The following is a 15,017-nucleotide window of genomic DNA, read 5'->3' on the forward strand; positions in this document are numbered from 1 at the left end:
GAGTGTTTCCAATCAAAGTCTCGAGCGATTCAGGTGAGCTGTGAACACAAATGCTCTCAGCTTGGACCAAACGCAGGAGGTGTGGAAGATAATGTTGAGAGCACGACATTGTAGGCTGCAAGAGAACCATGGCAATTTGTTTCTGCTCCATTGTTCAATGCTGTGAAAGAACAGGCGGAAAAGGTGGAAATAATGTAATGGCGCTCCAAGCGACTAGCTCATGCAACTGCATCAGAGGCTGTTTGGAGCGGATCAAAAAGTGTGCTGTGAACACAAACCAAGCCAAACCAAGGAGATAGAATTGTCAGCTGTTCTCCGGCCTTTTGGCCCATGTCCGGGACTATACCGGTGTCAAAACACCATTGGTATAGGTCAGTAGACTTAACTTTCATTACACTTTGTTGTTTTTTGATCACCATTAGCATAGTTTTCAAAGCTTGTCAAAGGGCCCGTGTTAAGGTAAATTGACTTTTCAGTGCTTTAAACATCATAAAAGTGCTATTTGGGCTTCATACACATGGCCAAAGTGTTTTTTTCTCATTGATTCCCTCAATTGTTAGTTAGAGGGTGATTTGCTTCTTTCTCACTGCAGGGCGAGCTCAATTTGATGACGCATCCTACTTTGATGACGAATGTGACGCGGCACTGAGCTGGAGAAGCCGCGCCTCCAGGAAGCTCTCTGCCGTGATTGACATGTAAGCAGACACACCCACAAAGGTGAGCATTTCAGGGTCCTTCGTGCAGTGCTATTTATGTATTTTCTATGTATGTACCGGCGAAAGCCCCGCCCCCACACTCTGTCTCGTGTTTATAAAGCAGCATGAACTCGGCTACTGAGTGGGTAGGAGGATGGCGGGCCATCCTCTGCCCCTACGTCACCATGCGGGGAGTAGGAAGTCAGTGTCCCGTCTATAGACACGCCCACTCATGAATATGCATAAGAAGGCCACAAATCAGCCCATTTGTGTAGAGTTGCTCAGAAAGTGACTATTCAAAAGCTCAGTCCTGCTTACACACAAATGGTGACATGCACGGCTTCAATGGCTTCAATTTGCCCCAAGTGCAAATCAAATAATTTTCCAAAGAAAAAGCTAATTAAAGTGCAGGAAGTTGAGAGCCATCCATGCACGCAATTTATTTCTTACACATTTTTTGAAGGGGGCATTGATGCTATTTAAAAAAAAAATTAAAATCTAGGGTGAAAACTTTCAAAAAATAACACCTGCATATTGAATATTCTATAAATCCGCAAAGCAGACATACAAGGAAGGTCAAGGCTGAACAAATAACATTAACACAAATGACCCATAGGACCACAGTGAAAAAAGAGGTAGCAGTAGGGGTACATTTCACTGAACATCAGCATGTCTCCAGGGAACACATGGAGGTGAGAACATGATCCCCCGAGGAAATGGGACAGTAGAACAGCATTACGTGGAATAAAGTCGCCAAATGTACAGCACTTTATCTACAGCTCACATTCATTTTTAATGAAGTATAATAAGTCACACCACCGGAGCAGAAAAGTAATCCCCAGCCTGGATTATCTAACAACACCAGGAGATATTCCTACAGGAAGCAGCCACCAGAGTTTTCCGATTCCTGCAAAGACGCATCATAAAGCGAGGTGATTTTGTCTCTCTAGTGAGGACACCAAGTAAAAAGCCTTCCTATAAGTGACGTCAGACTAGACGAAGAGCACCAAGGCAGCAAAATAACTCACAAATCTGTTTCTTTCCTCCTAGATATGAAATTAAATACCAGGGCTTGTTTTTCAAGCAGAATAATGGAGTCTTTTACAGCTTTGTTTGCCATACAGTGCACAAGAACATACTTGGATGCCTCCAGCCTGAGCCTCAAGAGAATGACAGTGGCTGTGTTTGAAATGACATACTCCGTACTATGCACTACAAAGTAAATGAGTATATACTTCCAAGTTTTCCAAGATGCATTTCTGGAAGCACACTGAGGCAAATATCCTTGAATCGCCACCTTTGGAATTTCTGAAAGAATTTTAAGTGAGAAAGTGACCAAGTAGAATATCAACATGTGGTCATTTGATCCATAAAACTTGCGGAAACACATTTCATGCTGACATTTCAGAGATTTTTGGAGACCCACCATTGTGCTACTGGCACTTCAAAATAAGAGCTCTATTTACAAAAGGGTTAAAAACTAATAGAAGACAATAAGAAATTATTTTGTTTTGAAAAGGGGATGTTTGATTTTTAGCTTGAAGCCAGTCCCTGGACGTTTTTATGTTCCACTAGCAATGCATCATGGGGCTGTTGAGTGTGACTAGTGTGCCTACCGTGAATACTTAAAAAATGTCCCAATATAGTATATATCCGAATATTTCTTGCATACTCAATCTTTCCATACTATCTAATGTGAACGCACTACATACCAATTTTGACGTCAGACTTAGTATGATTAGTACGTTAGTTTTTTAACACAGCCAGTGACTAAATCTGAAAAAAGAGAAAGAAAATACCTTTAATTGTCACACTTCCTGTGCTGCTTGCTACACCAAACTGGTTTCTTGCCACACAGGTGTAGAGCCCCTCATCCGATTTGGTTGCATTCCATATTCGAAGGTTACCGTTTTCCAGGATGGTGATCCTGTGATTAAAAAAAATAAAATAAAGAGAGATTAACACAACAAGGAAGTACATTCAGGGTTACGTTTAAGCTATGAAACATTGCGAAGGCATAAAAGATGACTAATAATGTGCAAATAACATTTCTCAGACTGTCTAATTTTATTCAACTAATTTGAGGATGACGAAGGGAAGTTGTACTGTAGTTTCAGGGTGATTAATTCAGAGCAAGACTTGAAGGTATCTGGGACAACAGTGGCTCTGTGCCCTTTAAACAATGACCATGCGTGCTTGAAAAAAGGTCAAAAGTTGCTCACTAAAGTTGACATTTTCTAAATAACAAGGAAAGATGGAAATTGTGCCCTTGAAGAGGAAAGTACAGTGAGAAATCAAGGGAGCGCCACCTCATCAGAGTACACTGAATTTTAACCATCATAAATGCTCTGCTGAATCTGCAGACAGTAAATATTACAGCCCAACAAAGAGCAGGGGAAGGATGAGCCACAGAGTGAAAAAAAAAATCTTCATCTATTGTGGACAAAATAGTCAACACATCTGCTGTTACTTTGTAGTTCAGGTGCAGAATTCAGAACTACTTAGTTCTTTGACAAAGCATTTGAAGTCCAGATTTTGCCTAGATGAGTCCTACAACCCAATGTGTTTAGCGTTCTAGTCTTCGGCCTTGGATCTTAAGTCAAGTCTGGAATATCTAATTGTGGTAATGAGTGTTCATCTAATACATACCAGTCTTTCTGCTTCAAACAGAGAATACATTTGTTTTATGAATTCAAAGTCTGGGTCTTCATCTCTGCTGTCATGGTTTTTTTTAATATAAAAAACCCTTAAAAAAAAAAAAAAATCACCTTTTGGGAATTATTCTTTAAAAATATTAACACTGCTGCATTTCAGTAAAAGATTGGTGTTTAATGCTTCTGTGAAAAATTGTGTTCTCCCTGACGGTGTAGGTTTTCAAATGTGGAGTTGGGAGTCGCTAAACTGTGTGTAAAACTGTGCGCGTCTTTGAATGTCTGTCCTCTGTGATTTCCTGGGCGTACCTTGCCCTGTGCACTAAGTCAGCTGGCAAAGGCTCCAATGCCCCACGACCCTGAAAAAGCTACATTGTAATTGAAGATGTATCTTCATTAGTGCGAATTGGTTCTTGCTCTGCTTCAGTAAATTCCAAAAAGGTTCAGAAATGGGCTTTCTGACCAACCCTTACCCTTAATGAATGCCATTAAGCAGTTTTTCAATCTGCTTTCAGAATGCCTTTACATTTCAGCATCTGATGATAGTTTTTGAGGTCGAACATCGTCAGCAATCAGGTCTGGATGTTATTCATGAAGTTAAATTATTTAGAATTCAAGCAGTGGTAGGACAGGTGGGTTTCTTTATTTTGTGAATGATAAAACAGAGTCATTCAATTAATACGTGAATGTGACATCAGTCCATCTGCTTATTCAGAGGGTTCTGCTGGTGCATATCTCCAGCTAACATTGGATATAAGGCCGGATACACCCTGGATGGTGGTGGTGCAACGGTTAAGGAAGTGGGTATGTAATCGAAGGGTCACTAGTTTAAATCCAACATGGGCCATCACTGTGGGATGTTGAGAAAGTCCCTTAACCCTGACTGCTCATGTTGTACGTCACTTTGGATAAAAGCGTCTGCTAAATGAAATTCTAATCTTGTAATACAGAGCAAATAACCATTCACACACCCATTCACTCCTACGGGCAACTTCAGCAGATCTTATTAACCTAGCATTTGTGTTTATGGATTGTGAGAAGTAGGCAAAGCAGAGAAAACCCACAGAAACATGGGGAAAACCTGAAAATCAAACCCAGGTCACTAATAATATTAATAATAATAAAGGCTTAGATTGATATGGCACTTTTTTCAAGGAGATTTAAAGTACATAAAGAAACCATTATTTATTTATTATCAGTTACTCACATAAGCCATCCATTGGTGGTAACCTACAATCTAGCCACAGCTGCCCTGGGCCATACTGAGAAAGGCGTAGCTGCCATTTCGTGCCCTCTGACCACCACCAACATTCATGCACAATTCATAGCCATTCATACAAGGCAATGTGGTTAAAGTGCCTTGCCCAAAGACACAACGACAATGATTTAGATAGAGCAGGATTCAAACCCCTAACCCTTTGGATATTGAATGACCCAATCTACCACTGAGGCACGGTCGGCCCATGCACTACGCTGCCATGCTCCCCCTAAAGGCATATTTCTAGCAATCATTTAAAGCCAAACCAAATGCAATCTAAATAACCATAGAAGTAATTGAACATCCAACCTTTGATGAACAAGGGTCTGATGTGTGCAGAGCAATTCAACTAAAATGGATGTGATTGGCTGACCTCCTCAAGAAAAGTGTTTATACACAATGAGTGTGGTTGGATATTTAGCGCAGAGATCTTTAACACTGCCACAGAGCTACAGATATATTATGCAGAGCTATTCAACAATTCAAAGTACTTGAAAATGCCACCTGTGCTCAAACACAAAAGAGTCAATCAGTCTTATTTTTACAAGCTTTTGTATGTGATGCCGCATATTTGCAGCAAGTGTTACATTTCCATCCACAGTTACAGTAGTTTTAGTCTCATTAAAGAGCGATATGTGAAAGAAAGTTCAGCAACAATTAAAGCCCACAAGCAACTGTTAAAGCCACATGGTATTGGAGGGTGTAGTTTAATGTACAGCTTGGTTTAGCTGAGGGCAAGAGAAAAGTGTTGACTACAATGACCATTAGTTACATGAAGTCGCATTGCAGTGTTGGAAAGTATAGCAATAACAATAAACCTTAGTGCTGATAACATTGGAGAAAATTACCAATAAAATGGCACCACATCCCTTTCAGTTGTTTGCTGTAACTTTAAGCAAAGTAAGCACAATTAAAATAAGGGCTTTACATTATTTACAAAGCTTTGTTGTTTACGGCAAAGTCGCATCACATTTTTTTCAAGAGAAAAAGTTAATGATAGAACAACAGTAGTGGGTGTGTAGAACATATGCGTCAAGTAACTACTTTTGACTCAAATTGTGTTTTTGCGTGGGCAGACTTGCAGCTTTTGGTTGCTTTTTGCAACAAAGATACTAAGAAGAAAAAAAAAAAGGTTTCCTTAAGCATAATTAAATCACTGCTTTTGTTGCTTAGTGGGCAGCCTTTCAAACAAATGCTATTTTGGCCTGAAAGTATATGTTGTTAGGCTATAATTAAGTACAGGTAGTTTAATTTTTGTACTTTTTTGTGGTAATCACCTTAAATGCAGGTCATTTGCTCACCTTTATAGGCAAACAAAGTTTAAACAAACAGAAAAAAAATGTCATTCTTTCTTAGTAAAGCTCTGTAAACACATTTCATTTTGCATGGATGAGGCTACGTGTTAAAAATAGGGTTTTCATTGGGATGTTTATTATCTTTTTAAAAAGTCACATCTTATTTCAGATTTGGTTATAGGCTATATTGAATGAACTGAAATAACTTTTATAACTCTATGCGATTGAGATGTTGATACTCATTTCTTCCACAAAAGGTGGGGATGGCAGTTAGAAAGGGAGAGAATCGCAGGTATCCCTGTTCCTGGTGATAACTTCTTTCAGCTCATCCTACCTCAGAGTTATTCATAAGTCCTGGTAAAGAAAGCCCCGTCATGACCCAACGAAGGAGAAGACGGACGTGGATTGATTGGAAAGGTCTGGAGCCGCCTCTATTTTCTGAGACAGCTGAGGACCTTCAACAGCCACAGGAGCATCTTCAGCACCAGACTGATCCATCACGATGCTCAACAGAATGCAGCAGGAAATCATTCCTGCCTGTGGCAATCAAACTGTACAACCCCTGACTTTAATCACTTTAAAAACAGCTTCTGGATTGTACAATGTAGTTGGCTGAGGACTCAATATACTTTTATATAACTGTACTATGTTGTATATTTCTATATTTGCAGTGTTGACGTCATGGGGGGGCATTCGCGGGCAGTGCCGCCCCAGCAAACCTACTGTGCCATCCCCCACACACACACTCTTCCCGGCCACAACAGGGGAGCTTTTTATAAATCAAAGATATCTGATTGGCTATCAACTGAATGTGTCCATTCACTGACAGCGGGCGGGAGTCTGCTCCATAGATATAATATACTGTGGTGTAATTGTTTAACGTTTGTGCTATTGAACGTACCCTAGAGCTGTTATAATGTGTATATGTCTATGTCCTGCTCTGTTGATTCACGTGATGTGACTCACATTGCTGCATCGCGACAAACCTAGAGTGCTAAATTCTGATGGAGTGCAGGAAACTTGAGAATCTGACATCAATCGTTCTAACCGAGAAAAGGAAAAGAGATTTTATAGAGTACCGAAGATTGTAATTCACAAGGATGAGAAATGTAAAAAGCTCACAGAACAAGAAAGTGGATTTTAAACCTACGTCTGTGGTCGGGAGGAGCAGAGTCTGCTGATGCTGTAGCGACCACTTCATAAGGTATGTTAGCGAGCTAACTTTGTTTTTGTGGCTGTGTTCATATAGCATTAGGAATCCGTGTACCCTTCATTCTTTGGTTATTCAGTTTTAAAACCAAATCAAATTAACAAATAAACAGTGTGGTTGTTTTGTTTTTCTGATTTAAAACCAAAACAGAAATACAGAAAAAACAAAAAACTTTTTTTTTTTGTTTTTCCTTAAAAACTTGTTCTCTTTGCGTGATATTTATGAAGAAATTAGAGCGAGAACTGAAGTATGCTGCACCTCGTTTCCCTCCCCAGGTCCTGGACCAGGTCTCCTCACACAATAGGACTGTTTAGGATTTATTTCAGCAGTTTTCTGGTCCTGCTCATGTTTTCATTCAGTCTGTGGATGTTTTAGCTCGTAAAAATCTGCTCACGCTGTGGTTTTGTTTCACGGTGTTACGGTCCAAATAGTATCTAAATAAACTGTGAGGCTGGTGTGAGGAACAATAGATGTTAGAACTTCTACCATTTGACACTTTTGCAAAAAAAAAATGACAGCTTTTTTTAGGGTAGTAAAAAAAAAATTATTTGTACGCTATAAATACCGCTAACAACAGCCGTCAACACACACAGAAGTTGATCATAAGAAATGAGATGCACCAGTAGATTTATTACATGATTTATTACACCACATACGTACATGTTTTACGTACTACCAAGACAAATTCCTTGTACTGTCCTAAGAACTGTACTTGGCCATTAAAACATTTCTGATTCTGAACATCCATTCTTTGGTTTTGATTTATTTATGTATGGTTTGATGCTACTCGGAACAGAGTGTTTTTGTGCCCCCCGCAGTTTTCTTAATGTCCCCCCTGTTAATGCTGCCTGGTGCCGACTATTTTTGTTTCTTTCTTTGTTCAGTGAATGTAATATTTATTGAGCTTGTAACTGTACTGGAATTTAGTAATAATTCCGTGGGATCATAAAGGTGTATCTGATTCTGATTTATCTCAGCAAAACGTGCCTTCTTAAAATGCTTTTACACCAAACGCGACTTAAGCGACTCTGGCGACAAGATTACATTGAAAATCAATATAAATGACATGACGTCAAGCGATGTCCCCTCAAGCAATGCGACTCCCGCAATTCCAGCAACTCAATCGCACAATCTGAGTTGAAAATGTTGATCTTTTCAAACAACTTCGAGTGACACTGTGTCGGGACATCCAATTGTCAATGAGTTTCTCCCCACGTCACTCCCTCGGTCGTCACTGTCTGTAGAGCCGGAGGCTGCAGTGACAGGGATGTACACTTTTTCTCATTGAGAAAGCCTTTTAAATTCTAAGTATATTTTGAGTGAACAAATTATTTAGTAACTCTGTAAGTTGAGCATTTAAACCGTACAAGTAGTAGTGCTGTTTAGGATAAGTGCTGTAAACGTACAGCTGGAAAAGAAGTGTACAGCCCTCTCGGTGCTGCCGCCTGCTCCGAAAACACACGCTAATCCTTGGTCGTCACGTCACAGGAGCGACATAGGACCAAAAAGCAAAGAGCAATGTTCAAGCGACTCATCATGGGCAATTTAAACGACTATAGTCGCTGAAGTCGGCTAACACCGAACGCGATTTAAGCATCTTCATCAACTCTGGTGGCTAGATTACATTCAAAATCAATGTAAATGACGTGACATCAAGCGACCTCCCTTCAAGCGATGCGACAAACGTAATTCCAGCGACTAAATCACTGGAAGGCAGTCAAAGTTGAAAATGTTGAACTCTTCAAGCGACTTTGAGTGGCAATGAGTTTCTCCCTACATCACTTCCCTGGTCCTCACGTCACTGGAGCAATGAAGCAATGATGTGCTCAAGCGACTCATCACGGGTGATTTAAGCAACTATCGTCACTGAAGTTGCATCTGGTGTGAATGCACATTTCGAATCGAGGTTAGGGAACACCTTTTGTATCCTCCATCAACTCCACCCAACCCATCAATCCCATTTATTCACACACCAAAACTGGTCCTGCCAGCCAAACAAAGCAGAATAGCAGTATTGTAGTGTTACCACTCTAAAAAATAACCAAAAGTTTAAATAAGCAGTAACTGTTAGCAACATACAGATATGCAATTACATGTCACTTCAGTACTACTACAGTGGTTTAATTTGTTGTTCATTACTTTATGTGAATGTAAGCCACAGGTTAATTATCGGTAAGTTCATACTCTCAAAAGCTTTGGAATATGAATATATTTTATTCCCTTACCATTTTAAAAAGGAAGAAACCGGTAAAGTTTATAATTTACTATGTCCAATACAACTATATCAATATACTGAAGCCTGAGCTTTTTATCTCTCACAGGGTCAATATGATTGTATCTTTCATTTCATATAAACAAAATGAGATGTTTTTTACCTAGAGAATGTCTAAAGGTAGGAATATAATATGCTCTTATAAAAGGAAAGAAAAACACTTTGTAATCAATTACAAACGCCTCTTTTTAAGCTTTGACCCAATGTATGATACCCAAGCACAGGAACACAGCAATAACTCAGCATAACTACCTGTTTATGCACCATGCAGCCTAAATCCACACTCTCACTATGCTCAGGGACTAAATAGCTGTCAAGTGACTCGTACACTATGCATCTTGAACAAAGCACGCTGTGTAGTGAGCCAACATACGTGCAACAAAGGGAGTTAAATCCCCCGTTGCCCCCGGACAGAACTGAGATTGTTCTCAGCCATTCAGTGCTTGGAGAAGCTTGCAGATAAATACCAGAGAGGTGCCGTTATCTTCCTGACAAAACAGAAAAGAAAGGCACAGTCTGGCTGTCTGACATCATCTCAGAATGAACCTAATGGAGGAGCAGATGAGGTCAAATACATACAGAAGCCGACCGAGGTGTTGAAGACGAGATGGACTATTTTCTATTAACACGTTTTAGCTTTGCTCTCACCACAACCCAGACAAGATGTCGACTCCATCATGCGAGTAGACATATCCCATCCACACCCTGAGAAGGGCGGGTATCAATAATTCACAGGTGGGACTTACAAAAGTGGCACTCATTTTGTTTCAACCTCACACCAGTTTGATTTTGATTGACGTGAATGTAATTTTCCTAAAATGTCATTTCTAGCTCTAACTGCACAGCTTTTCTGTAATCCTGCAAAAACACACAGAGGTGTGTTTTTTTGGGAAAAGATCCACCCTCGAGTGGCTGATGATCGCCCCTGCTCTGGGACAAGATGAAAGAGTTAGAAAATTAGTCACACGGCAGCTATGGGGCACCGTGAATCACTGGGAAAGCGTGCGGCCCACTGGTAAAAAAAAGAAGCCTGATTTTCTTTTTTTTTCTCAAATTCATTTTGAGACTTTGTCGTCACATTCATATGGTGCTGTCTACTGTGCGCTTCCACACACTCAAAACATACTTTTCTCTTTGACCTGTTTGATAAACATAATGCTATGGGATAAAACTGTGACAATCCAAGTAATTTTCCCCAAACTCACACACGAGAGTTGTATGTTGAGTGTAGCTTTGAGAAAACTTAGTTTTTAAAGCAGGAATGTCGTTGTGCTCAAATACAGAAATCGCATCATATAGTATCTGTCAATATCAAACTCCAAAAAGGGAATAGAATTCAGCATGCAAACAATAATGATGATCACAGCTAAAATTCTAATCATGAAATGGTATTGATTGACAGCAGAGCCAGGATTAAAACGCAAAATAAGTTAAAGCAGTTTGTGAAAAAAAATAAAAGTTAAGACTCTAATTGTGGAATTAGAGTCCACAAACCACAAAAATATTTCACTTCCCTAGGGTTTACTTTTAAGTATCAGGATAGATCCATCCATCCATCCATCTTCTCCCGCTTAGCCGTTTCCGGGTCGCGGGGGCAGCATCCTCAGTAGGGAGGCCCAGACTTCCCTCTCCCCGGCCACTTCCTCCAGCTCTTCCGGGGGTCCCCGAGACGTTCCCAGGCCAGCCGAGAGACATAGTCTCTCCAGCGTGTCCTGGGTCTTCCCCGGGGCCTCCTTCCGGAGGGACGTGCCCTGAACGCCTCACAAGGGAGGCGTTCAGGGGGCATCCTAATTAGGTGCCCGAGCCACCTCATCTGGCTCTTCTCGATGTGGAGGAGCAGCGACTCTACTTTGAGCCCCTCCCGAATGACTGAGCTTCTCACCCTATCTCTAAGGGAGAGCCCAGCCACCCTACGGAGGAAACTCATTTCGGCCGCTTGTACCCGTGATCTTGTTCTTTTGGTCATGACCCAAAGTTCATGACCATAGGTGAGGGTTGGAACGTAGACCGACCTGTAAATAGAGAGCTTCGCTTTTTGGCTCAGCTCCCTCGTTACAATGACGGACTGGTGCAGACTCCGCATCACTGCAGACGCCGCACCAATCCGCCTGTCGATCTCTCGCTCCATCCTTCCCTCACTCGTGAACAAGACCCCGAGGTACTTGAACTCCTCCACCTGGGGCAGAACCTCATCTCCAACCCGGAGAAGGCACTCCACCTTTTTCCGGTCGAGAACCATGGACTCGAATTTGGAGGTGCTGATTCTCATTCCGGCCGCTTCACACTGCGAACCGATCCAGTGAGAGTTGAAGGTCACGGTATGTTGGAGCCAACAGGACCACATCATCTGCAAAAAGCTGTGATGCAATACTGAGGCCCCCGAACCGGACCCCCTCAACGCCCTGACTGCGCCTAGAAATTCTGTTCATAAAAGTTATGAACAGAATCGGTGACAAAGGGCAGCCCTGGCGGAGTCCAACCCTCACCGGAAACGATTTCGACTTACTGCCGGCAATGCGGACCAGACTCTGATTCCGGTCATACAGGGAACGAACAGCTCCTATCAGGAGGTTCGATACCCCATACTTCCGGAGGACCCCCCACAGGAATCCCCAAGGGACACGGTCAAATGCCTTTTCCAGGTCCACAAAACACATGTGGACTGGTTGGGCGAATTCCCATGACCCCTCAAGGACCCTGCTGAGGGTGTAGAGCTGGTCCACAGTTCCACGGCCAGGACGAAAACCACATTGCTCCTCCTGAATCTGAGGTTCAACTATCCGGCGGACCCTCCTCTCCAGTACCCCTGAATAGACCTTACCGGGGAGGCTGAGAAGTGTGATCCCTCTATAATTGGAACACAGGATAGAAATAAATGTAAATGCAAGAAGGATAGAAACATACTTTGAAACTTCAAGGTAAGAATGTGCACTGCAGTATAATTTTAGTGTACCCGAACCTGTAATGTACACTAAAATATGTACATAAAAAGCCATTTATGTTCGACTTTTTGATATACTGCATAGTTCATCAACCTTATGGAGTACTGCATCAAGGGCATTATGTATTTCAAAGGACTGCTTGTCTTACCTTATCTACCTTATATTTCAGCATTATCAAAGACCTCCCTCTGCCTTACAGCGGAGTGAAAAAATAGCGCTGTTTAGTAATTTGGGCTATGAAACGCACAAAATGCGGACACTTTCAAACTTATAGGTACTGTAGGCAATTGTAAATGGAAAAATAAATAATTTATAATTATACAATAGATTAAAAAAAAAAAAAATTATCATTAAAACAAATAATCAAAATATCAATTCAGCCTTGGGTAGGCACTGCCTACCTTGCCTACCCTGACGGCACGTCACTGCTTCTAACCCTAGAATAAGTGCAGCGCCCCGATAAGGTGAAACATTATATTGCACTAGAAATATGGACTTAGTTACATTTGAAGCCACACGGATTCGTTAATTAATTGATTAATTAAAACTATGACAGACGCTGACTTCTGTGAACTATTTTCATACTATGTCCAACTTAAAGTCACAGTTTGATCCACTACAGAGTGAAACAAGCTGTCATATGCGAATGAAGATGGAACACAAACTGTTCCCACACATTTTAATGTGGCTCAGCTCAGGTCGCTTTAAACTATTTATATTTAAAACAGTGTATTAAGGAAGTCAACAGTAATAGCAAACATTCCTCTGTAATAAAGCAGGACGCTCTGCATTCAGGTTATTTCCTCATATCTCAAGCGCATCTAACTCGGTCATGCTTTACAGCAATGATGATGAAGACGATGATGATCAATGAGAGAAATTTTACCTGTGACTCAGTTACACAGCAATAATCTGATCAATAATCTGATCAAATCAACCTGTTACAGTGTTCATCAATGAAGGCATTTCAAATTAAAAGTGAACTTTATCATTTTCACGGATTTCAATGACACAAGCGATGGGAAAACGCCATGTTCCCAAAAAACTCCAGCCCCAAAAAATGACATCACCGCCTCCTTTCCTTCAGCCCGCCTTCATTCACACATGCGCACTTTTTGGCTCCTCGTGGTCGGCGTGTCGACAGCCTGGACCGGAGAATACGCGTAGGAGAGAGGCTCGTAACTGCAGGCACGCAAAAAAGCGCTTAAGTCTAGACGGGAGAATAGACCCCTTAGTGAATGAATATGAATATGGACATACATGTAGTGCATTGACCATCACCAACACCATTGACACTACTACTTTGGCTACATTTCTGCTGGACTACAATAAACAATTGAACCGATGAAGCATTTAGCATTAATGAAATGTGCATTATTTACCCATAATCACTGTTGTGGTTAAGAACCAGGCCCTGTAATCTGCTATCACGATCTGGCCTGGAGGGAGTGTGTTTGATATTCTGTTTGCTTGTGATTGTGAGCTCACAGATAAAGCAATGAGTTCTACTTCTGACCCAAACCGCACAGGCTCTCATCGACCTACCCTGCAGGTGATGTTTCTAATCGTAATTGTATCAAAACCGTCAGCAACTCTAACATCAGGGTGGGCACAAAGACAGGTCACGGTAACCTGTGGGACAGGGTAGGGGGTGTGACCTAACTTCAGGTGTTGATCAAGGCTCTCAACTGCTTCCAAAACCCAGAGGTGTAGAATGGAAAAGGGAGGGGGTGGGGGGGAGGGGGAGTGGGTGGTCCTGTCTGATAAATGGAAAGGCTGTCTCCCCTATGGCTCTCTGCAGTGGGCTGTGCTGGAGAGAAACAGCCTTGTCAGTGACATAAATCTCACCCAGCATGGGCAGCGTAGACCCAGGATGATAGAACATGCAGAGATTGATGCAACCACGTAACGGCCCGTCAGATGTCTATGCTTGATAAGCAGCATCATGAGATTAGAAACTAGCTTTCGTGTTTCCTATGATGTAAGCAACGGCTGCTTTCAAAACTTGGAAAGTGTTTTTTTTTTTCTTTATCTAAGTTTTCATGCTTTGTCAACATAGCGATAGCATTGTATTGGAGAAGCAGAGACACCAGGGCCTTTACTTTGACAATTTTCCAATACAGGTGTAATTGATATTGATTTATTTGCCGTAGTCAGACCCATACCGATGACTCTCACATTGTCACTTGGATCATTAGGTACAGAAAATGATGTGAGCATAACTAAACAGAACCAATCATTAACTTTAGATTGCTTTGAAATGTAAAGCTGCTGTCTTCCAAAATAAATTCAACAATATATTAAGGAGTTGCTTAAGCATTAACAAACAATACAATATTAACTACAGTAAATTTGCTTGGTTGTTTGGGCCATTCAACAATTATTCCATGATTCTGCGTCTGTATACATTCAAAATTTCTGACCTGCTTGATCCTTTTTATGTTCGAATGACCAAATATCCTTTAATGTACAGCAATTTATCTTCAGTGTAATTAGTTAAAAATGAGTAGTTTTGGTAAAATGTGTGCAATCAGGTAACCATCAACATTGGATTCAGTGTTATTTTTATTTTACAGTTTTGCATCTCTTAAAACTACACATTTAAATTCCATATAAACATATATATTGATGTCTTTATTATTATTAAATGCATGATCAAACCTTTTTTATTGTGTTTTATACTAACTCTTATAA

General features: G+C 41.0%; 1 protein-coding gene across 2 annotated transcripts in view; it reads right to left on the reverse strand.

Annotated features, from left to right (window-relative positions):
* The window catches only part of cntn4 (contactin 4), a 325,246-nt gene that overhangs the window by 38,897 nt on the left and 271,332 nt on the right, over positions 1-15,017 (reverse strand). For both annotated transcript variants that reach the window (XM_028447019.1, XM_028447018.1), the window contains exon 12: positions 2,495-2,622. In XM_028447019.1, coding sequence (XP_028302820.1) covers positions 2,495-2,622 — 128 coding nt within the window. The remainder of the gene's footprint in view (positions 1-2,494; positions 2,623-15,017) is intronic.

Source organism: Gouania willdenowi, chromosome 5 (genome assembly GCF_900634775.1).
Source record: "Gouania willdenowi chromosome 5, fGouWil2.1, whole genome shotgun sequence".
NCBI lineage: Eukaryota > Metazoa > Chordata > Actinopteri > Blenniiformes > Gobiesocidae > Gouania > Gouania willdenowi.